At 41.5% G+C, this 23,269-nt stretch overlaps 1 protein-coding gene across 24 annotated transcripts in view; it reads left to right on the top strand.

Moving 5' to 3' along the window:
* UNC5C (unc-5 netrin receptor C) overlaps positions 1 to 23,269 on the top strand; it is a 398,952-nt gene that overhangs the window by 288,787 nt on the left and 86,896 nt on the right. For 22 of the 24 annotated variants that reach the window (XR_012158488.1, XR_012158469.1, XR_012158478.1 and 19 more), the window contains 4 exons: positions 12,079 to 12,135; positions 13,885 to 14,076; positions 15,384 to 15,728; positions 18,331 to 18,418. Coding sequence is in view for 1 of the 24 variants with exons in the window: in XM_073340726.1 (XP_073196827.1) it covers positions 12,079 to 12,135; positions 13,885 to 14,076; positions 15,384 to 15,728; positions 18,331 to 18,418 (682 nt within the window). In the remaining 23 variants the exon portion in view is untranslated. Of the gene's footprint in view, positions 1 to 8,768; positions 8,787 to 12,078; positions 12,136 to 13,884; positions 14,077 to 15,383; positions 15,729 to 18,330; positions 18,419 to 23,269 lie in introns of all 24 variants that reach the window. The other 2 variants (XR_012158486.1, XR_012158487.1) reach the window with 2 other exon arrangements.

The following is a 23,269-nucleotide window of genomic DNA, read 5'->3' as shown; positions in this document are numbered from 1 at the left end:
AATTTATTGTAATGGCATTAATAAGCCCTCAGCAACATCATATATTGTGTGTGTAATAAAAACTGGCACCACCCACAGTAGTTAAATTATTTACCACCACATTTGCAACATTTCCTATTTGAAGCATAGAGAGTAGGTTAAATATCACAATGCTTTGAGATCCTTGCCTGCAAGGCTCTACTGACATCCAAAATATTCCGTGTTATTCATTGTTTTAATAATAGTAATGTCAGTTTCAGAGGAGTATATTATTTGTCATCTTTATGTATTAGAAGGTTAACACGTCACATTTGTCCACGTTATCCTGCCAGGCATCTATTACGTAAGTTGCTTCTTGAGAAGGAAGAAAGGTTAACCTAGTATTAATGTCTGCTGTGCTTTCTGTTGCAGCAGTTTCTTGCTGGAACATACATATTCCGCACACGTGCTGCTTGTTCAATGTAATACCCCAGAATCTTCTGACGAAATAAGCATTTGTTTCCCTTTTTGGTTTGTTTTAAAAGGAGGGGTACTGTGAAGAATTGTAGCCCAGAGTAACCTGATGAGAACCTAGAGAACTTCTGAGCAGTTCAGTGTGTGAAGAGTAAGGGAATGTTTTTCAGAATCAAGAAGGGAAGCAAAGTTGTCTCAAGGGAGCTCACAACAGAAGCTAGTGTGTGTGTGTAAAAGAATGAAAGGAAATCCTTTATTAAAAGCATGTGGGGTGAGAAACAACTTTTAATATGTTCAGTCTCTCCGCATCCTAATATATCCACCTTGCCAGGCTTGCTGAGCTCTTTCAGGAGGAGTTGCTTTAATTTACAGTATCCTCTCATCCTTTTCTTCCAATCCATTCCTGGGGGGAGGATTTCTATTTGTTATTTGATATAAAATTCATCCAGATCTACAATTCTGTTTGTTTAACCTGCTAATAAACAATGGGTGAGTTTTTCAAAGCACTCTGAGTTTGGACACATCTTCTTACTATTGTTTGTATTACATTAATGCAAAAAGGTTCCAATTCAGAACATCGTTCCTCTGTGCTAGGCTCTGTACAAACACCTAGTGAGAAACAATCCCTGCCTTGAACAGCTTATGATCTCAATAGACAAAAGGCAAAAGGGGAAACAGAGACATGAAGTGACTTGCCCAAGGTCCCACAGCTGGCCAGTGGCAGAGCTGGGGATAGGACCCAGGACTCCTGATTCCCAATTCTGTGCCTCATCTACTAGAGCACTATACCTCTCCATTAATTTTAAGAGAAGATATTCTTTCTAAAGCCTTTGGACTGCATTGAAAACATCAGTTAATATTCAGCATAGAAGCATGCATATATGAAAGAAATCCCAAACACTGTTCCTATATATATTTTTAATCATTGTAAATTCCGTATCTCTTCTCTTCTTTTCTCCTTTATTCTTCCCTCACACCCCCTGCCTAATAATGATGATATCTAATAATAAAAGATCCTCTCCACTTAGATGAAGAAAGAGATATGTAAACTGATAATAGATGTCTTGTTGATGCAGACCCAGGTAGAGAAACAGCATAACTAGGGCCCTACCAAGTTCACAGTCCATTTTGGTCAATTTCATGGTCATAGGATTTTAAAAATCATAAATGTCATGATTTCAGCGATTTTAATCTGAAATTTCATGGTGTTGAATTGTAGGGGTCCTGACACAAAAAGGAGTTGTGGGAGGAGGTCGCAGGGTTATTGTATGTGGGGGTTGCAGTTCTACTGTCCTTCCTTCTGTGCTGCTGCTGGCGGCGGCGCTGCCTTCAGAGCTGGGCAGCTGGAGAGCAGCAGCTGTTGGCCGGGATCCCAGCTCTGAAGGCAGAGCCGCTGCCAGCAGCAGGGCAGAAGGAAGGATGGCACGGTATGGTATTGCCACCCTTACTTGTGTGCTGCTGCCTGCAGAGCTGGGCCCTCAGTCAGCAGCCGCCACTTTCCAGCTGCCCAGCTCTGAAGGCAGCGCAGAAGAAAGGGTGGCAATACCACAGTCCCCCTAACTCCCTTTTGGGTCAGGACCCCCAATTTGAGAAATGCTGGTCTCTCCCCCATGAAATCTGTATAGTATAGGGTAAAAGCACACAAGAGACCAGATTTCATGGTCCATGACACGTTTTTCATGGCTGTGAATTTGGTAGAGCCCTAATAACAACATAATGATAATACATAGTGCTTAGTTCAACCATAGATTTCAAAGCCCCTTACAGAGATAGGTAAGTATCACTATTCCCACTTCACTTGGCTTAGCAAGGCACAGAAAGGTTACATGACTTGCCATGGGTCAAACAGCAAGTCAGTGTCAGAGTCATTCCAGTCTATTGATTCCCAGCCCCATGCTCAACCCAAAGATTAAACCACAGCAGCAAGACCGAAGGGACATAATTCAGTGAACTCTTGTACTGGAGGAAGCAGTTTGTAGTTGAGTAATTTAAGAAATCTCAAATAAACATAATGTTCAGCCACTAATTCTGAAGTCATTGGAGCTCTTGGAGTAGGAAGTAAGAAAACTAGAATAAAAGAATTATTCTGTGTTTATAGAGCTGTTTAGTCGGGTGCATGTTGCCAAACAGCTGCCTGAATATCCTCCTCCTGTGCCAGGAAAAGCCTCTTCTCCAGCAAGGACGAGCATCTCATTCTCCTCTTTCAAATCCCTCTTCAAATTTCATTTCTTTTGCCGAGCCATCTGCCACTCATCTCTGCTTGGACACTCCCCTTCACCACTTCAGCTCCTGACCACACTATAGTGGCAAAGCAAAGCAAACTCCAAGAATTGTCAGTTTCATATGAAAACTCAAATGATTGCAATCCTAGGCACGTGTGTCTGTGCTCTGCAAACCCAATTTAAAGTGTCTAGGCCTTTGGGATTTTGAGATATGACCCCCAAAATATGTAATAAGAATTAGCCAAAAGGGCAAACCACTTACCTATTAATCTCCTAAATGTCAGAATTGCCTCGGCTAATTCACAGCAAATTTTAGCAAAAAGTTATTCTTCCCTTCCACCCACTTCCCCACACCTACATGTGATGTGTGTACTTAAAAGTGATAGGACCTTTCTAAGGATTTTAATGAAGGGTCAGAAATCTAATTTATAATGAAAACACAGTTGCAGCCATAACTATGGAGTATCATAATCTTCCCTTCACCACCAAGGGGAGAGACACTCACAGTTAAAGCCAGAGTCAACAAATGAGTAAGTAGTAGGAGAAATTCATGAAACCTCAAACCCCATGCTGTTGGCTCACCCCAAAACTTGTCAATAATTAGTCCTTCAGAGGAAGATGAACTATCTCTCGGATGTCTGATGTCACATCTGACCTTTGACATCATTAGTGCAGACATAAAAGGCTTTCTATATAACAGCAAGTGTCTTAGTAATAGAAAGAGCCTGGACATATTTCTTATGGTTGGCTTTTAGGAACTCTAGAGACTTTTTTTCACCACAAAAAGAATATGATGCCCTTGTAGAGATCACATCATCCGTTTATGTGCTATTGCTGCTGGGAAGCAGCAGGGAAGGGAAAAGTTTATGAACTGCTATTGTAAGAGAAGCTGCAGATTATTCTTACTATAGGTATTATTTATTCCATAGGAAACCTATGTTAGGAGAGCATTAAGAGAGCACTCAAAGTCAGAATATATTATTACTTTTAAAGATGCCCTCATATCCTTAACTCTGCCCTCTTGTGCATGTGCAGAGCCAGATGTTTATCTCCACTAATGTCTCCATGGTCACTCTAGTGTTACAGAGAGATGGAGACAAGCCCTAAAGGGGGAAGCTGAGGAGTCTCATAATGTGGGAGAATCTCTGTGCTGGTATACAATACTCCCTCCTGTTTTCTCCCCACCCTGACGAAGGGGAAATGATGGGTGTGTGCTGGACTGCAAAGGAGCATAGCTGGATTACGCTAGCTCTAACTGGCATAATGGTCAGAGGGCCTAATAGAGCCATTGCAGCCAGATTGCCCCCCAGGATCAAGAGGACAAAAATCCACCTTTGTCCACCATCCCTCTGAAGTGTACTGGGCAGAGTCCTGGCACACCCAAGAAAGTGGCCCACAGTCTTTTATTACTTGGTCTCGTACCATTTTTCAAATACAGCTTAACATCATACCATTTTTTGAACAACCTTAGATGCAGGTATGCCATGGCCCCTCTTCTTCCCCGCCTCAGTGCATGAGGGAAGGAGCACACTTTGCAGACAGTTGCAAGGTGCCACACTGGCTATATGACCCTGCAATGGCTGTACTGCATAAAGCCTCAAGGGACCCTGCTAGGACAGTGCAGCTTTGCACTGCAGGATCCCTAGCTGCAGAAATGTGACCCTGAGAGTTTATTGCTCCTGTATTTTATTTCGTAATACAGGATGTGTTTTAGTGTCAAACATTAATGTATGTGCAACCTTAACCATGGCTTTCCAGCCAATTTATAGCAGGGACACCAATCCCTTTTCTAATGCTTTCATTCAGTACCCTTTCTACTAAAGCAAACAGATAAAGGCCAAAAAGAAAAACGGAGAAAACAAAGCAACAGTTTGTTTCTGTGTAGGTATATTACAGCTCTCATCACGCCTTTGATTTCATAGAGAAAGGTTAAAGCTTGATGTAGTAGTGTTTAAGTTTCTAAGAATTCTTTTTAATAGCTTATTTTAATTTGTATATATAATTGCAGATTAATTACTGATTTTAGGAGAATATTTTACTTTTCTGCTTTACCATAACAGAAAATAAAATACAAAATCTGAAAAAGGAAAGAAAATACCCACATCTTCCGTGAGTACGTTGCTTGCATGACCACGCAATTCAGAGTCCCCCTTTTAGAGGAAGACTGAGATCATGGGCCAACCCTCCCTTGGTAGAAGAGCTGCTGGCATTACTCCAGCAGAGAATTGTGTTGGCTGGATACGCTTGGGTGATACATGCAGCACTTAAAGGAAGGAAATTTCAAGTGTTCATGCTGCTGCGTCAGTATTAATTCAACCACTTTGCACATTTAATTGTATCCATTAATATCCAACAGTACTATATTACCACTTATATTTAACCAGGAAAGTAGACCTGCATTCAGACCACGCGTGCATGCACGTGTGCAGTGTGGCTGAGTTAACGCTGTTGGGGCACCTTCAGCTTTTGCAGGCTCCTAGTCTTTGAGCACTAGACTTGGTCTGTCACCTCATGTTTGCATTAACGAACAAACTCGCCACAGTCAATGAAGGTTTAGATTGGCATATGGGGCAGAAACAGCATTAGTGGTCTGGGTTCAATCCTACGGTAGTGGGATTGCGATTACTGCAGGGCTGTGTTTATAGTGTTTTGACAGCTCTTCCCATTGGAATTTAAAAAAAAATGTTGATGGAAGCATTCCTATGGGTTTAAGATTTTACAAAATATAAATTGGCGCTGATAATTTTGGTTGACAGTGTCACTTTAAAGGAAGGAAGGAAGATACTACTGTTGAGCTTGCTGAGCTTGGAAGTAGCAGGGTATCCTTAACTGAAACATCTTTAAAATAAGGGTAAATATATGTCACTCCAACACCAACAATGCCACACACCAAAAACCCAAGGGCCTGATTCAGATGCCACTGAAGTCAAAGGAAAGAAAACACTGATTCTGAATCTGAATTTCCTCCAACTTTTCAAAGGAATTTTCTGGGCTGAGACCAAGTGCAGAAAATGTCAGCCCCTCAAAAATTGAGACACACTGGACAAGGAGATTTGAATGAAAGCTGAAAGCAACCTTTATAGTGGGCAATAGCCTACTATACTATATGCATTCCTATGAGAAACCACATAATACATGCTTTACTGAGTAGTATTCAAAGATTGGAACCAATTTTCATATGTGGGTGCCTTAAGAGAATATCAAATCCTGCCCTTAGACACTGAAATTGGAAGTTATGTATCTACATGCAGAGGTGAAAGTAAGTCGGCATGCCCCGGTACAGCGTACCAGCAAGAGCCGGTGCACCGTACTGGGGCAGCCTGGCTTCCCCAGGGGCCAATTTAAATTGCCTCCAGAGCCCTGCTGCTGGAGCCCTGGGGTAGCAGCTGCAGGGATTTGGCAGCTATTTATAGAGCCTAGGGCTCCCCTGCTTCTACCACCCGGGCCCTTTAAATAGCCACTGGAGCCCCACCGCTTCCGGTGGCTATTTAAAGGGCCAGGGCAGTAGAAGAGGGGAGCCCTGGGCCCTTTAAATAGCCCCCGGAGCCCCGGGCTGCTGCTGCTACCCCGGTGCGGGGGGCACTTACCTTACAGGGTGGGCTGGGGCTGGCTCTGACCCCCTCAACCCCATCCCTTCTGCCCTAGGTCCTGCCCCTTCTGGGGGCCAGAGCTGGCCCCAGAGTACAGGTAAGTCACTTGACTTACTTTCACCCCTGCCTACATGCCCATTTTTTATTACTTAAGTGCTGATTTGAGTGACCATATTTGGACTTCAGTTGTTGTGTTTAAGTACCTTGGTTTGAAAATGTGTCCATCACACCTTCATGATTCAGAATGCATTGACCTATCAGTAATGACATATTACTCCTCCATTTACAATTCTGCATTACTGTGTCAAAGCAGAGAAAGAAAGAGCAGGGATTAAATGCTCACATTTCTCTTCTCCACCCTTGATGAGATTAAAGGGCAGTAACTCTGGAGTCCAGAAAAGGAAATACTGTTACATCAACTTATAAATCCATCTGTTGAGTTCACTGCCACATGAGGGCATTGGAGACAGACAGTGTGGCTGGATTTTTAAATGGACGGCATAACTTTATGACCACTGGTTACATCTGAAGCCTTGTGTGTAAGGTAAAGTACAGAGCATCTGCAGTTTAAAGATGGCTCATGACAGATTCAGATAGAGTGCATTAAAGTGAACAGATAGATCTTGGATACTTGATTTATTCAAGTTTGTGCTATACAAATTAAAAGTGCCAATCATAAGCTCTGGGTGACCATGAGAACTCTTAAAATACATCTCATAAAAAAAGGGACCCTAGCAATTACCTGCAGACAGAATTATCCTGGCAGCAGCATAAATATAACAAATATTTAATAAGACCCATTAACAAAATCACCAAGGAGTGCTCCCCCAACCACTCCCCAGCCTCACCCAACTCCCTGCGGGGAAGGGAGAAAAGATGGGCCTTGCAATATTCCCTGGAGGTTAAAAATTCTATTATGGACCAAACAGTGAAGAAAGTTCCAAAGGTGCTCCCAGCAGTCTTACTTGTTTTATACCATGGGGAGAGAGGCCGTCTCCTAGATAGGTAATGTCTCAAGTAGTTTTCGGGTGGCATAGATAAAAATCTACAGCTCAGAATCAATCCCTGAACCAGTAGACAGCTAGTGCAGTTCATACAGCATACGTTAGGGCAGAGGGCCCTCTTTTTGTTTTGTGTTTGTACAGAGACTGGCACAGTGGGGTCCTGACCCATGACGGGGGCTCCCAGATGGTACTGCAATGCAAATAAATAATAATAATAATTAATTAATATTTAATAATAGAGCAAAAGTTAATATGCTTGCAAAGAGATATCTATTTAGCAAGTGGGCTGCTGAGTTTTGCACCAGCTGTAGTTTCCAAATGGTCTTAAACTATAGCTCCATGTAGACTGCAGTAGTTTAATCTTGACCTGACAAAGGATGTAACATGATGTAGTAGTATATAAGTCCACATCCCAGTAATGATTAGTGTAGACCAAAAATTCAGAAATGCTAGGTTGGCTACTATGGACATCTCTGGAAATTTTGAAAAAGGACGAGTGTCATAACTTTTTGCATAATTAGCTTTCAGACTGATGAATGTTTCCATTCCCCAAATAACCCATCTCTTAATAATAATAGTAATTAATAATTAATTTTTAAAAAGCCAAAGTATCTTTTGCATGGAGTGGACTTTTCTTCTCCTCTGCAGGTAAATTATTTTAGGGGACTTTTTGCCACATGAAGAGAAATTCTCTCTCTGCTTATTAATTCTACTACCTTCCCACAAAGTCAGGCTGCCAGGGTACCACACGTCCAGAAATTTTGTCAACTTAGTTACACCTTGGTGTCATTTACCTATTACTTTGGCATGAATCTACTTCCTGGAGGTCAAAGCAGGAGAAAGGGAGTCAGGATACTTGGGTTCTATTTCTGACTTTTGGAGCATATCTACATTACCAATTGCACTGATTTAATTAAATCAGTTTCTAAATCTATTTAGTTAAATCTGAACAACCCCTTACATCGGTTTCAGAATGACTGATATTGAAATTTAATTAGTCTCAGTGGATATAAGGCAGTCAAAGGTCTTTCTACGCACAAAAGTTAACTAGACCAGTACAACCCCCTAGTGGATTATATCAGTATAAAGGATGTTTATATCAGTATTGCTATTCCTGTAGGGGAAAGGAAATAAATTATTATGGTATAAGGCACCTTTATAACTGTTTCAGGTTTAAAAAAAAAAAAAAAGCTCACCCTTCATCACTTCCACTAAAATAGATCTACTGGTACAAAAACTGGGGGTGGAGCAGGCTGCAAACTCAGGGGAGTTGCACCAATTTAATTAAATCAATTTAGAAATGAATTTAGTTGCATTAGTGCAATTTCAGTGTGTAGACATGGCCTCTAACTGACTCACCGTGTGTGACTTTGGGCTAGTCAATTAATCTCTCTGTGTTACTATTTTCTGTATGTAAAATGGGAATAATAAATACCTCACTTTGCAAAGCATCTGAGATCTTCAGATGGAAGGCCCTATGTAAGTGTAAAGTACAATTATTCATATTTTTATTCTTCCAGCAGTAACGCACACAAGAGGTAAACAACAAAGCACCAAGAGAACCTTTGGAAATGTTACATTTTATAACAAGCCATGTGAAGAGGCTTAAGTTACTTTCCTCAAAGCAAGTTATTGACTGTGAAACCAGCTGTTCAATGCATGAGTCAGCAGCACCAGCAGGAGAGTCAAAGCCTGTTAACAGCACCTTTCTTAGTTCCCCTCATTTACAATTTTCATAATGCCAGTAGAAGTCCCTTAGGTACTTGGCAAACAGCACTACTGATACAACCGGTTGGGGGAAGGGGGATATCATTTTGCATAGCACTCTCTCTGAAGATGGGAGGGAAGCCATTTTTCATTATCACAGGTACTAATCTCAGCGGGTTTGCCTCATTATCTGAAGAGAATGTCCTTGCTCGTTGTCTGAGAGTGGGATCAGATGGGCCAACATGAAAACCAACAGTCTAAAGAGATACCCATGTTGTCATTCTGGGAGGGTGGCAATAATCTGATATCCCCCACTGCCACCGTCATCAGAGTGTGTCCTCGAGCCTTCTGCTTGTCTCTGCCATTTGAATTCTCTCCCTTTTTTAAAAGTGAAAGGAAAAGCTCTTTTTTTTTAAAGCTGTTTAAAAGTGCAGTTTTACTTTGAATTGTGACTCTGTAAAAATGGCACGGGAGGGCTCCATGCTTATTATCTCTCAACGATTTCCAAACCAGTTATGCTCAATTGTTCTGCAAAATTCAACCTGCACTCTGAAAGTCAAGCCTGGAATAAACGTCATAAACAAGAATGAAAATTCTGCAGGCCTAAATTATGCCTTCACTGGCACCTGTGCAAGCCAATGTGGGTTTGCACAGATGCAGCTGATTGGAATGTAGTAACCAGTTCAGTCGCTGATGCACAGGAGGGAATAGAATCCAGCTGCTTTGTCTTCGCTGTATTGGCTTTGAAAGGCTAGCAGGCCTAGCAAGTAGTAAAGCTTTATTTTTTCCATTTAAGTAAATAGATAGGACTTTCAATACTCCCATAAAGCAGATCTTCTGGATAAGAGGATGCCAGTATTATGTAGCTGCCTTTTCATAAAAGTTCTACTGTTTTAAATTAATCAGTAGCAGAGTGTATATAGAGTTAGAAGTTGCAAATACATATTTTTAACAAATAGAAATCTATGGTGTAGTCACATCAGGATAAATTTGACCCAGAATATTTAAAATCATCTCTGTGCTTACTTACCCACGAAGACATGAATTCAGGTTGCTGTTTCCCCAACCACAGATGATGCTATCAGGAACACCTAGAATAGTGCAAGTTCTGCAGCTATTTGATCTCTTTTGCGTGGTAGTTACTATATCTCATCAACCATAGTAAGGGTAACACAGGACCCTGAACTCAAAACTTGCCAGGTTAAAACAAAACGAAAAACAGCTGCTCAGTTCCCCTTTAATGCGACATCATTTTTTTGGCTTTCAGGGAATTTTCCTGTTATAGCTCCATCTATTGGCTGGATTCCAGAAGGCATCTTTGTCTCCAGCAGGGAGGACATCTAAGACCGAATTCTTCTCTCACTGAGTTTAATAAATCCCGAGCAATTCCACTGATGTTACACCAGTGTCATTGAGAGCAAATTCAGTTCTGTATCACCTCCCCACAATAGACCAAGATGTCTTCAGGTTTCCACCAAATCCCTGAAATTTGCATATTGCATGGTGACACTGGTGCAGCTTCAAACACGAGCATGAACTGATGGTTTCCCAACCAGGGACTGACTAACTGTGCTCTCACTGCCCCAGACTTTCAGCAGTTGCTTGCCTGACTTCTCTCCTTAAGAAGAGCTCTTTGGAAGCTCAAAAGTTTGTCTCTCTCACCAACAGAAGTTGGTTCAATACAAGATATTAACTCACCCACCTTTTCTCTCTTCTCTCCTTACATTCTTTTCATGTCCTAAACTCCAGTGTTCTGAGTTCACTAGTACGGGAGAGAAACAATTATTACTAAAGATCAAGCACGCATGTTAAAAATGCAAACAGGCAAACCTGCCTCAAGGAATCATACAAATGCGTGAGGAATGTAATATTTATAAAAGTAAGCACAAGCCTGGAATCATTGCTGGGAAGTAAAGCATAATGCTGTCCCATGGCGCTGCAGCAAAGCGCTTCTGTCATAAAGAATACCTCTGCTTGCCTCTAGTGTTTCAGTTAATTACATCGTTATGGGACAGGTAGTTAGCTTTCATAAACACTTGGTATTTTTATAGTATGGCTTTAAAAGTGTCACAGCCTGAGCACAGGAAAGGGAGTCAGGCCCTCCGGAGTTCTCACTTCAGCTCTGACAATGATTCCCTCTGTTGCCTGGGGCATGTCATTTACCTCTCCAGACATGATTGACTTCCACGGGAGCAGTCTTGGACCCTCTGACGCATTTTCTGCACTGGTAAAAAGGGAATAAAATAAATGCCTACTTCATAGGGTTATGACGCAAACCAGCTAGAGCAACTGGAAGAGAAAAAGTGCTCCTATATTATTGTAGGAGCTGGAAAGGGAATAAAAGAAAGAAAGAGATACTGTTACTGTTGATCTGTTTTGGAATAAAACTGAATTATGTTACGATTTTATCAATATTACACTATGCCTTCAAAGATTTAAAATAACTAACTTTCTGACCCCAGGTCCTCTATTGATTTTATAATGATTTCAAATCGAACACATTCAGTTTCCAGTTCAATTTGCTTGCACCCTGTGGAATTCCTATTGGATTCCTATTAGAGACAGGATAAAATAATTCCAAGGAAATCCAGAAAGAGGGTTTTCTGTATGGGCTTTGCCCAGCAAATGGGTATTTAACCTCTGACCAATGACGACAAGTCTCCTTTAGCTCTATTAGACCAACAGCAAGCCACTATAATTAAATAAAAAAACTGTTTAGAGCCTGACTGAAAATGTCCTGGGAATTAAACCATATGGCAAGGGTAGGGAAAAAAGACTTTCCATATGCTAATGATGCTTGATGTCTGAAATAAATTAGATCCATTAGAGTTTATGCTCAATAAAAGAAAGACTTTAAGCACTCCAAAGTTAGTGACTCGAGACCGATTTTGGCTCTGAAATTCAATCTGCCTACTTATTAATTCTTAGTGAGGCTCTGGAGCAGACAGGAGATACAAAATCATAATTCTGTGCTGAATCAGAATTGTAAAGTACCATGGATTTCTTTTCCTTTTTTTTTTTTTTTTTTTTTTTAATTAAACCATTTTTCATGCTTTCCTTTTTTTGGTTCCCTTCATTAATTTAATTTTGTTCCCATTTTTGTTTAATTTCTTTCTTTTTAAGGTTTCATTTATCCTATTTCAACTGAACAGAGAACCCAGAATGAATATGGATTTTCTTGTAAGTTTAATGTTTGATTTTATGTTTCTGGTTACTGATGAGATGCTGTTATTTGGTTCAAGGTTTACTTGTAGCCCCGATACATGTGCATCGGGAAAGAGGGGCCTAATGTACAGCGTGAGTTGCATCCTGCTTGCTTACTGGGAGGGAAGGAGTGGCAGTGTTATAATTGCCAATAGACTCACGTGAGAGAAATAAAGTCGGTGAGTTCATATCTTTTATTGGACCAACTTTTGTGGGTGGAAGAGACAAGGTTTCCAGATACACAGAATTCTTCTTCAGACTTCAAGTCTATTTAGCTTGAAAGCTTGTCTCTTCCACCAACAGACAATGGTCCAACAGAAGATATTACCTCACCCACCTTGTCTCTCTCATATCCTAGGACTGACACGACTACAACAACATTGCAATCGGCTCGTGTGGCATGATGACTGTCGTCATTAATAGATGGATAAAGGAAAGGGGATTAACTGGTGCTTGAAAGCCAGAAATGAAAGGGAGAAGCCTATTCATATCTAAGGAGGAGTAGGAAACTGTCAAATATGAAATTATTATAAATGTTTGGTTAAAAAGAGAGAGAGAATATGGAGGAGATATAGCATCTTCAGGCTGGAACTCAGAATTCTGCTTCCTGAGAACCTGTTGATGGACAAAAGTGGGTTGCATTTTGAACAATGGAGATTTTAAGAATACATAATAGCTAAGAGCAGATAGTTTAATGAGTCCCTTTCAACATCTGCCATATCTCACCTGCAAGGGAGACTGGCTTACACCTTGGGAAAGCAGAGAACAAAAAAATTCTTTCACATGCTCTATATTAAACCAAAATAGTGCACGAGAAAGATTTGATCTGTTTGCAGTTTCTTCGCTCTGTATGCTTCCTCTAACAGTGGAATATTTCGCGACACACACAATACATCAATTTTTGATCATGTATTCAGGCCTTTTGGAAACATATCTGGTAGAAAGTGGTGCTAGGTATTACCCTGGGATTAGCTCCAAAGTTATGGTAGAAACAGATAGCAAAAATCTCATGGTCAGGCCTTGTTCCCAAAGGAGACCTACAGTGAATTTGGCTGCCTTTTGTAAATTATGGTATTCCTCGTTGAATTTTGCTTTCAGTAAATGGTGCTTGCTTCAGCATTTGTCCAAGCGTTTGTCTCTTTCCACTAATGAGATCTCAGCATTTGTTTTGCTCTGTTTTTGCAGGATTTTTGTCTCAAATGGGGTGTAGGGAGAGGTAGGACATGCTCTGGAAAGAAACTAATGACTTGGAATATTACACTTAGAAGAATATTCTAACTCAGTACACACACATTATCAGGACATGTCAGGCGTGTCCACAAAAAGTGGCCTTTTATTTTTAAAGTAAGACATGAAGTAAAAAACCTTTTTGTTATCCAATGTACCACTAAATTAACATTGAATTTTTCACCAGGAATTGCTATGGTGTTATAGCCCCTTTAGCTAAATTTGCTTTATAAGTCTAGTTATAAATGGTTTGTTATGCTGCCTAGTTACTAGATAGATAGCTATATAAAGCATGAGAAAATAGCTAAGAAAAATCTAGGATAATTTTTCCACTGAAAGGGAACAGCCCTGTTATACAGCTTTGGAGGTGGATTTTCAGTTAAGCTATAAAAAAGGTAACAAATGTCTGAAGGAAATGATAGTGATATGGATGTATATTATTGGAAATTCCTGTGACCAGATACCGCTGAACAATGTTTCATCCTTTTGTCCCTCCAGCTGCTCCTGACTCAGATGACGTAGCTCTCTACGTTGGCATTGTGATAGCTGTAATCGTGTGCCTGGCTATTTCAGTGATTGTGGCACTGTTTGTGTACCGGAAGAACCACCGTGACTTTGAGTCAGATATTATAGACTCCTCAGCACTAAATGGCGGATTCCAACCCGTTAACATCAAGGCTGCAAGACAAGGTTAGTTGTCATTTCATTTCACGTAGATCAATTCAGGCAGATGCCGTAAGGAAATGGTCTTCAGGGTTGTATGAATTATATTTGCTAGATGCTAGTTGTCCCTTCATAGAAAAAAGAAAGGTTATGCTCATTTGTTTCTTATAGTCAAGTGCTAAAAACTTACGCTGGGATTTTTCAGACCTACTCTAGAGCATGAAACAGAGGAGTATAAACTTCAGGAGAAAAAGAGTGAGAGAGACACACAGAGACACGAAGAAATAAGGGTTTGTATATAAGTCAGTGACAAATACATCATTGGCTACAACAGAAACAGGATTCACTCTACCATGTCTTAGAATAATACTCTATTAAAGTAATTCCATCACATTATATTTCCCATTTTACTGTCTGATAATCATATTTACTGTGACCTCTCTGACTGCATGGAGAGAGGTGTGAGAGGTATTTACTACTCAGAGATGAAACATTGCTCTGTGTAAACAAGGCGCAAGGTTCAGTGGGTGGAAAACATAATATAATGGTCAAAATGTCTGTCACCAGTTAATAATAGCATAATTATTTGCAGACATCATCGGACAGAAAATGAACACACACAAAGCCAAGACTGGCTCTTGGAAGCTACACATTATTTGGGCTGAAACTTCTGGCTTTTGATGTCATTCTTTGTGTATTAAAGTTACATCAAGAAAAAAGTAAAACCGGCTAGTAGAGTTGTAAAAATGGAACATTAGCAGGAGCAGCACTTCCTTTGCCAAGGATTTGTTTAAAGCTAAGCTGCAGAAGGCACTGTACAACATACCACTGGTGACAATCCTGCATTGGCTGTGGGTGACGAGGAAGATGACCCCATCGGTCTTTTCTATCTCTTCTTTCTATCATTCTGTCTTTGGACTAGTTGAATAAATAGGTTAATGATTCTCATACTTAGCATTTATGGAAGGACCATTAATTAATACAACTGGTTTTGTCATAGTGAGTCTTTTGTACTAAGGCCTGGCGTGTCATATTTGAAGTCAGAGTGCAGACTGGAAAAGAATACATGTTAAAAATCCTTGGAGTAGGGTTGCACTTCAGGTTTGTGCAGCAATTAGATTCTGTAGCTATAGGGCCTATGTAAACCCCTGGAGATGTGTGGATGGATACAAAAGGAGAAGAATGTCAGTCCGTTAGGGCTTTGCTCATCATTCCCTTCAGTATGAAGACACGAATAGAATGGAACCACTAAATCTTCACGCAGAAGGAAGTCCTCAGCGATGGGGATACAGCCGTGGGTAACACTGTGTTGTTTTTTCTCATTTCTAACACAGATCTCCTGGCAGTGCCACCAGACCTCACATCTGCTGCAGCCATGTACAGAGGTCCTGTCTACGCCTTGCATGATGTCTCTGATAAAATCCCAATGACCAACTCTCCAATCCTTGATCCACTGCCCAACCTGAAGATCAAGGTCTATAGTACCTCGAGTGCAGTCACTCCCCAGGACGACCTGTCTGACTTCTCATCCAAGTTATCCCCACAGGTAACTCAGTCTCTGCTGGAAAACGAGACCCTGAATGTGAAGAACCAGAGTCTTGCTCGGCAAACAGACCCATCATGCACTGCTTTTGGCACCTTCAACTCCCTTGGGGGTCACCTGATTATTCCCAGTTCAGGTAAGTACTGCACATATCAGCTTCAGAGGTACCGAGTGAGATTTCAAAAGTGGTGGTGGTTTGGTGGTTTTAAGCAATACCTTCTATCTGTTCTTTTCGGCAGAAAAAACAAGGTCGCTGCTTGGAATCTGCCTTTTCTGTGTTTAGCTCAAACAGCATTTTTTTTTCCATTCAGGTTTAACTCAGCTATTTCACATATCCTTTCCCAAAAGTCCTGGTCTTCTTTAACAACAAATCAGAAGACTGTGACCACTTCCTTCCTTAGACCTCGGAACTTCCCTGTGTGAAGTGGGATTCAGCATCCTTGACCTTTTCCTTTCATATAGATCCGCCCAAAAATCCAAACAACCCAACTTCAAGACAGAAAGACTCACTTTTGTTATCGTACATAAAAAGGACAAATTAATTAGAAAACAAATCAGTTGTTCCAGTTCCAGTGTACTGCAGACCGTGCAATGCTGAATCAAGACAGCAGAATACTAATTTTCTGCAGGTGATTGAATAGTTTGCCTAACAGAGATTACATGGCAAAGGAAACCAGGACATTAAGTGTGTCTTTTTCATATTTCTTTCTTAGAAGGTTTTCAGGAACAGCACAAGTTAGTAAAGGGGGAAAAAAAACTAAGTTATGTTTACAACTTGGAAAACGGCTACGCTGTTATTTAGCTGGATAGCAGGACTCCAGTTAACCAAAATTTTCAGTTAATCCAGCTTCAGTGTGATGGGCTATTAAGAGAAGTGGGCTGGGGTGGATATTCAAATCTGGTAGAATACCAAATTTTCACCACATTCAGGGCCAGCTTCTTAAGTTCTCAGCACCTGCAACCAGGACCAGATTTAAAAGAAACAAACAAAAAACACAACTGCATTCCTATTTAGATACCAAATGAAATGGTTAGATTTCCAAAACCCCTTAGCCTCTGGTGATCCCTATTCTTCTTACTGGATGCTGAATGCTTTTGAAAATTGAATGTGTTTCATTTAGGGGCCTAAATGGGTGCTGAGCTGTTCTGGAGAAAAACAAAATCTGGCCTGATTGTGGTTTGCTGAGCTCTGCTCAAAATCTAGTCTATAGTGCTATAGACCTGAAGTTCAGGCTCTTCTAGTTTAGAGGCCAATTTGTTCTCAGGTTACTTTACACTGTGCTTTCCACATGTGCTCCTAAGTCTGTTAGACATATATAATTTAATTCACATATTAATTTCAGTTTGTAGGTGAAGAAGTACATATCTATTGCTAGGGGCACTTTAAAAATAATTAAAACAAACAGGAACAAATATATCCATCAGCTCTAACCCAATACGGTGGGCTTCCAGTAATATTTACCTACCAATTAACAGTCAAAAGTCCCTATAATCCCTCCCTGCACATCTGAGGAAATACATGGGTGAGGCAGCATGCCCAGAAGCTTAATGTACCTGGGCTGTGACAGACCCAGAGGGAAACAAGTTCCGAAGTCAAAAGGCATTCATGAAGAACAGCCTGCCAGCTGTACCTTCCCTTTTAAAACAATGGGGAGGGACTCCAGCTCAAACACATCCACTGGTCACAAGAGTGGATGTACTGCATAGAGAGAGAGGTGGTTTCATGTAGCCAGGCCCCAAACTATTCATATATTGATTAGGACTGTCCGGTAAATCATTTTGTAAGGCCATTTCCTCTCTCTCTTTCTCTCTCTCACTCTCACTCTGACACTCACTCTCACACTAATATCCTTGTGAATATTCTGTTAATAGGTTTGCTTCAGCTGTCCAGTTATAATTTTATGCAGGAGAAACTAAAATCCCTACCATAGATTACTGATCGCTCCAGTTCAGCAATGGCAGCTGGTCCAGAATTGCCCGGCTGCGTGGACTACTGAGTACTTGTGCCTCGTGGTAAAAAGAACTGTCCATTTTCTGGGGAGCCAGTCACTACATCTGTGAAACTGCCATCACGAAGGCACAATGCACTGCAATCAAACACATCACTAATTGCCACTAACTTGTGTTCAGTGCAGGGCAGACTTGACCGGCCAAGACTGGGTATTGGAATCTGGACCACTCTTTATGAATGGGCATATAAGGGATGTCAAGTATCCCCATTTTGTCCTAACTATTGAGTAATTAGAAGTTAAGTACCTCTAAACACTGGATGCTGACCACATGACCAGCTCCTCTCAGAAAGAAATGGCTCTTGTTGTTTCCTGGGCCAGTACTCTGTTGTTTTGGGGTTTTGTTGTTTTTTGTTAAAAAAGAAATGCCTGGGAAGAGATGTTCCATTGCAGCTGTTTGAAATTTTAGACAGAATTGTTGGTTTTCCCCCCATTTTACAAAGTAGGCAACAAAGTAGCCATCTGTTTGTTCCTTAAATAAAACAAAGGGGGAGGGGAAATATCCAGTTCTCCACTCCAGTAATTCAAAACAGACACATGGGAGGAACCGGTAACCAATCAAGTGACAGATACAGAAGCCAGGGCGACAGTAAATATTACCTTATTTCTTCGGGGTTGATTGGGAATCTGGTATGTAGGGCATCATCAAATCTCCTGTCAGTCTTCGTCAGAGACCTGGTTGCCTCTCTTTCTCCACTTCCTTTTATTTGTGTCTCTTCTGTTTTACAGGCGTAAGTTTGCTGATCCCTGCCGGGGCTGTTCCCCCGGGAAGAGTCTATGAAATGTATTTGACAGTTCACAGGAAGGAGAACATGAGGTAAAAGACTCTACTTGCAGTTAATTTGCTTGAGTACTAATTATGGAGAACAGGACTGAGAAAATATACTAACTACAATCTCTGATCAGCAGATATTTATGCAAAGCCAATTGTGTTGAGGCTGCTTATTGGTTTTAAAGCAGACACAGGTCAGAGCTGAGGATAACCCGGCCACAGAGCCAGCTCTGATATTTGCTTTTTATAGGTTCTGTAAAAAGCTTTCAAGTTTAGGGGAGGCAGAATCCAAGTTAGAAGTGAGAATAATGAATAGCAAGAATTAAGTGCAGCAGGAAGAGAGTGTGGTAACCTTCTGCAAAGGGCCTTTGCACAGTTGAATAGAGGAGGGAAAAGGGCTGCATGCTCCATGCTGCCCTGGGGACCACAAATCCCAGTGGAGGAAGCAGTGGTTGGGAAAGGATAAGAGGGTACATTGGGTTATCCATAGGGATGCTATAGCCTGTGCATTGCCTCCTGTGCCCACCAGAGAGCACCGTTTTGAGGCATGGCTTGGGTCACTGCAACTCCATGCTACCCACTATTCAGAGCTGAGGCTACATATCACAATTAGCACAGGCTTGCCAACCTTGTGTGCCTGTGCAACTGTCCAGGTTCAAGCTACTTCGTCAGCATATCACCTCTCTAGAATTCCCTGCCACTTTCCCAGCCAAATGGGAGGCACTTTCCAGCTGAGCTTCATACACCCCTCACCAGGCCCATGCCTTCCTCTTCAGAAGACCGACTCTAAAGAGGGCCAGCACTGGAAGAAATTCCTTCCCTCCGTGGCTCCCAGCTTGTTTGCAGTCTTGACACAAGCCTCTGAAACCAGATGTGAAGCTGAGGGGAGGACATGCTAAGTGTTAAGCCAGGATTAGGATGCAGCCCTCTGATAGCCTGTTCAAATGATTAATTATTATCATCACCATCAAATTTCTACCAAGCTATCATTTTATGAAATAAGAGCCCATTTTAATACAGGAAAATGAAAAGTACTTGCTAGTTAACTCACTAAAATATGATTCAGAATGCGGACAGAGTCTGAGGTCAGGTAAAATTTTCAGAAACGCCTTAGTAATTAAAGACTAAACCCCATTTTCAAAAGGGAGTTAAGCACTTTGGAACCTAAGGGAGAGACTTTCAAAGGCCCAGATGGTATTTAGGCACATACAATTTTGTGCCTAAGTGTTGTTTGTGACTTTGAAGCGCTCCCCTTAAGTCTTGTGAAAGACAATGAGACTTAGGTTTATAAGTGCCCAAGTCACCTAGGGATAGATTTACAAAGGTGTTTAGGTGTCAAAAGATGCAGGTAGGTACCTAGTGGGATTTTCAAAAGCACCTAAGCAAGTGCAGTGTACCTTCATAGTCACTTTTTTTCAATCCCACTGGGCTCCTCTCAGCATCTTTAAGGTGCCTAAATAGCTTTGTAAATGAGGCTCCTGGGCATTTTTGAAAGTTTTACCCATAATACCTAAAACAATGAGGAGTCCTTGTGGCACCTTAGAGACTAACAAATTTATTTGGACATAAGCTTTCATGGACTAAAACCCACTTCATCAGATGCATGGAATGGAAAATACAGTAGCAGGTATATATACACAGTACATGAAAAGATGGGAGTTGCCTTACCAAGTGGGGGGTCAGTGCTAACAAGACAATTCAATTAACAGTAGCATACCAAGAGAGGAAAAATCACCTTTGTAGTGGTAATGAGGGTGGCACATTTCAAACAGTTGACAAGAAGGTGTGAGTAACAGTAGGGGGAAATGAGTATGGGGAAATTAGTTTTTGTAATGACCATCCACTCCCATTTTTTATTCAGGCCTAATTTGATGGTGTCCAGTTTGCAAATGAATTCCAGGTCTGCAATTTCACATTGGAGTCTGTTTCTGAAGTTTTTTTGTTGAAGAATTGCCACTTTTAAGTCTGTTATTGAGTGACCAGGGAGACTGAAGTGTTCTCCTACTGGTTTTTGAACGTTATAATTCCTGATGTCAGATTTGTGTTCATTTATTCTTTTGCGTAGAGACTGTCCAGTTTGGCCAATGTACATGGCAGAGTGGCCTTGCTGGTACATATCACATTGGGAGATGTGTAGGTGAACGAGCTCCTGATAGTGTGGCTGATGTGGTTATGTCCTGTGATGGTGTCCCTTGAATAGATATGTGGACAGAGTTGGCACCGGGTTTTGTTGCAGGGTTTGGTTCCTGGGTTAGTGTTTTTGTCGTGTGGTGTGTAGTTGCTGGTGAGTATTTGCTTCAGGTTGTGGGGCTGTCTGGAAGCGAGGACTGGCCTGTCTGATACTGACTAACCGAGCTACCACTCTGAAACCTGTCACCATAATACCTAGTGGTTCTAACAGAGGGCTGAGAGTGAGAACTTCCAGTTTGATATTCTCCTCTCTTCACCTAACCTTCTCTGTGACCTAGGACAAGTTACTTAGGGCTAGATTATTACCTTTGGCACACATTCAGAGCCTGGGGTGAGACATAGGCTATATCACCCCAGGAAGAGTGATTCAACATTGTCATTCTGAGACACACTGCTGAATCTCAATACCTTGCTTGCTCCCAGGGAATAGCAATTTTCGGCTGCCCTCTACCATTAGCAAAATATTATCTAACCCTGCACTGGCTCAACTACTCCAGCCAATGAGTAGGGAATGGAGCCAAGGCTCTACCTGTTCCCCCCCCTTCCTGCCCAAGGGAGAAAATGTAGTCCTGCTTCCTCCTAGACACCCAGACACAGGGGCTAGGTAACTGGCATCCTGATATACAAAAGTGCTCCTTACTCCTTACTTCCCGGCATGTGGTCCATGTCACAGTCTGGCCCTTAATGTTGGCAGAAAGGAGGCCTAAAAGGGCAAGGTATTACTAGCAGCAATTTGAGCAAACCTGCTGAAGAGAAAGGAGAAATCCTATTCGTTAGGCTGGAATAACGTGCACAAAGACTAAATGACAAATGCAGAACTAAGTAATCATTACACAGTGTTATGCCTCTTTCTCCTCCTTATAGCTAAATCCATTTTTTGGCTCAGCCCTTTGATAGCTTTTGTTATGCACTTAGCCACAGCTGTTTATACACCGAACAATACTGAGCACTGTTCTCTGGCTTGCTAGTCTTTTGAACCATGTGAAACATAATCTGTTTAAAGAAAAATTAAATAAAAAAGACCTTCATGCTTACATTATTCATGCCCTCTGTTTTGAAAATGGCTAATTACAAAAATGGCCTCGTCTATATTCACATGCCATATTGATTTTTTTCCATGTTACTTTGGGCTATATTTTTAAAAAGACTAGCAACCTGTACTGAAAAAGTGTCCATCTCTTGAAGAGGGAAACTCTAGCTAACCCAAGGAGACTTTCCTGTGGCTTTATTTGAATGGTGCAGCTGAGATAGTGTCCTACATTAAATTTCTCTGCCCTTCTCCACTGTTTCACTTCCTTCTGGAAGGCAGAGTGTGTGCAAATGAGTCACCCAGAAATTACTCCTGCTAGTTCTTCTTCAGACATGGAAGGAATCATTGCCTCTTCTCCCATTCAGTGATGGGCACCCAACGTAGCAGGCCAATCCTTGTTTTGACTTTCCTTTAGAGGCCATAAAATCCACTCTACATGAGTCATGATAGCAGTTGCACTGCAGGTGGTACTGTGCATAAAATCATCTTGGAGAGGGCATGTTTAAAGTAGTGCTACCTGAGAAGCAGAATAAATGTGTGTGTATGAAGGCATAAATGGAAGGAGGAGGTCTTGCAGTTGCAGGAAAGATTTTGTGCGCGAGGAGAACATGAGGTCAAATATGCCATGGAGGAAGCAGAGCACATCATACATATATGGAGGTGCCAGTTGACGCTAGGGGGACTTGGCATAGGCTCATTTCACCGGGTGATCAGACATGGTAAAGAGTATGCAGAGCATAATGAGATTGTTCAGTCCCAATCCGCTACTACCTTACTTTCTCCAGCGGGGAGGATGGCCAGTCAGCCACTTGCAACTTCTTCCCAGATTCCTATACTGCAGAAAAGCCTTCTGAGGCCCACTTCCTCCTATGCAGTATGTCACCTCAGGCTGCTGCTAACTGAGATGCCTAATATGGGGACCATTAAGTGATAGTGGATTGAAGGGTTAATGTCTAGCTATTCCACCTGGAAGCAGGCGGGGCACACCCTGACTGTTTCCTAGGAGCAATGCACACATTGCTCTATCCAAGGACAAGGGCTAGATATGAACCCTGAGAACTTGATTGTTTGGACAGCAACTGTGGGAGGTTTCTTTAGCCTGGGCTCAAGGCCTGAGAACCAGGATTGTAGTAGATAAAGGATGGTAACTAAGCATATGAATCAACGTCATACATTCCTTTGTGTAGCAGTGTGTAATGCTTAGGGGGAGAAATATAATAAAAGGAGAAGGTGGAAGGCAGGGGGGGCAGAACAGCCCATCTCCGCTGACCAGCCTGTTTGCTTGCATAAAGCTGTGTTCTGTCTCATCACTGAACCGCAACAGTGGATAATTCAGATGTGTATTTGACTTAGATTTTTCCCAGCACCTCTTTAGAACTCCATGCTCTTCACACTTTCTAAAAGCAACAGTGTGTACTATATTTAACATGAGCTACTTAGGCCTAGATTTTTAAAGGTATTTATGCTCTCAGTGTTGAAACTCCTAATTAATTTAGGAGCTTAAATCTCATTTTCAAAAGGGATTTACGCATGCAGAAGCCAAAATCCCATTGACAGATGATGGCATTTAAACTCTTAAGTGCCTAAATCACTTTTGAAAATGAGATTTAGACCCCTAAATCAGTTAGGCCTTGCAATGCTGAACACAGCAACACCTAAATACTTTTAAAAATCTG

Source organism: Lepidochelys kempii, chromosome 4 (assembly GCF_965140265.1).
Source record: "Lepidochelys kempii isolate rLepKem1 chromosome 4, rLepKem1.hap2, whole genome shotgun sequence".
In the NCBI taxonomy this organism is placed as follows: Eukaryota; Metazoa; Chordata; order Testudines; family Cheloniidae; genus Lepidochelys; species Lepidochelys kempii.
The sequence above is the reverse complement of the archived record's forward strand: the minus strand, read 5'-3'. Positions and strand labels throughout refer to the sequence as shown.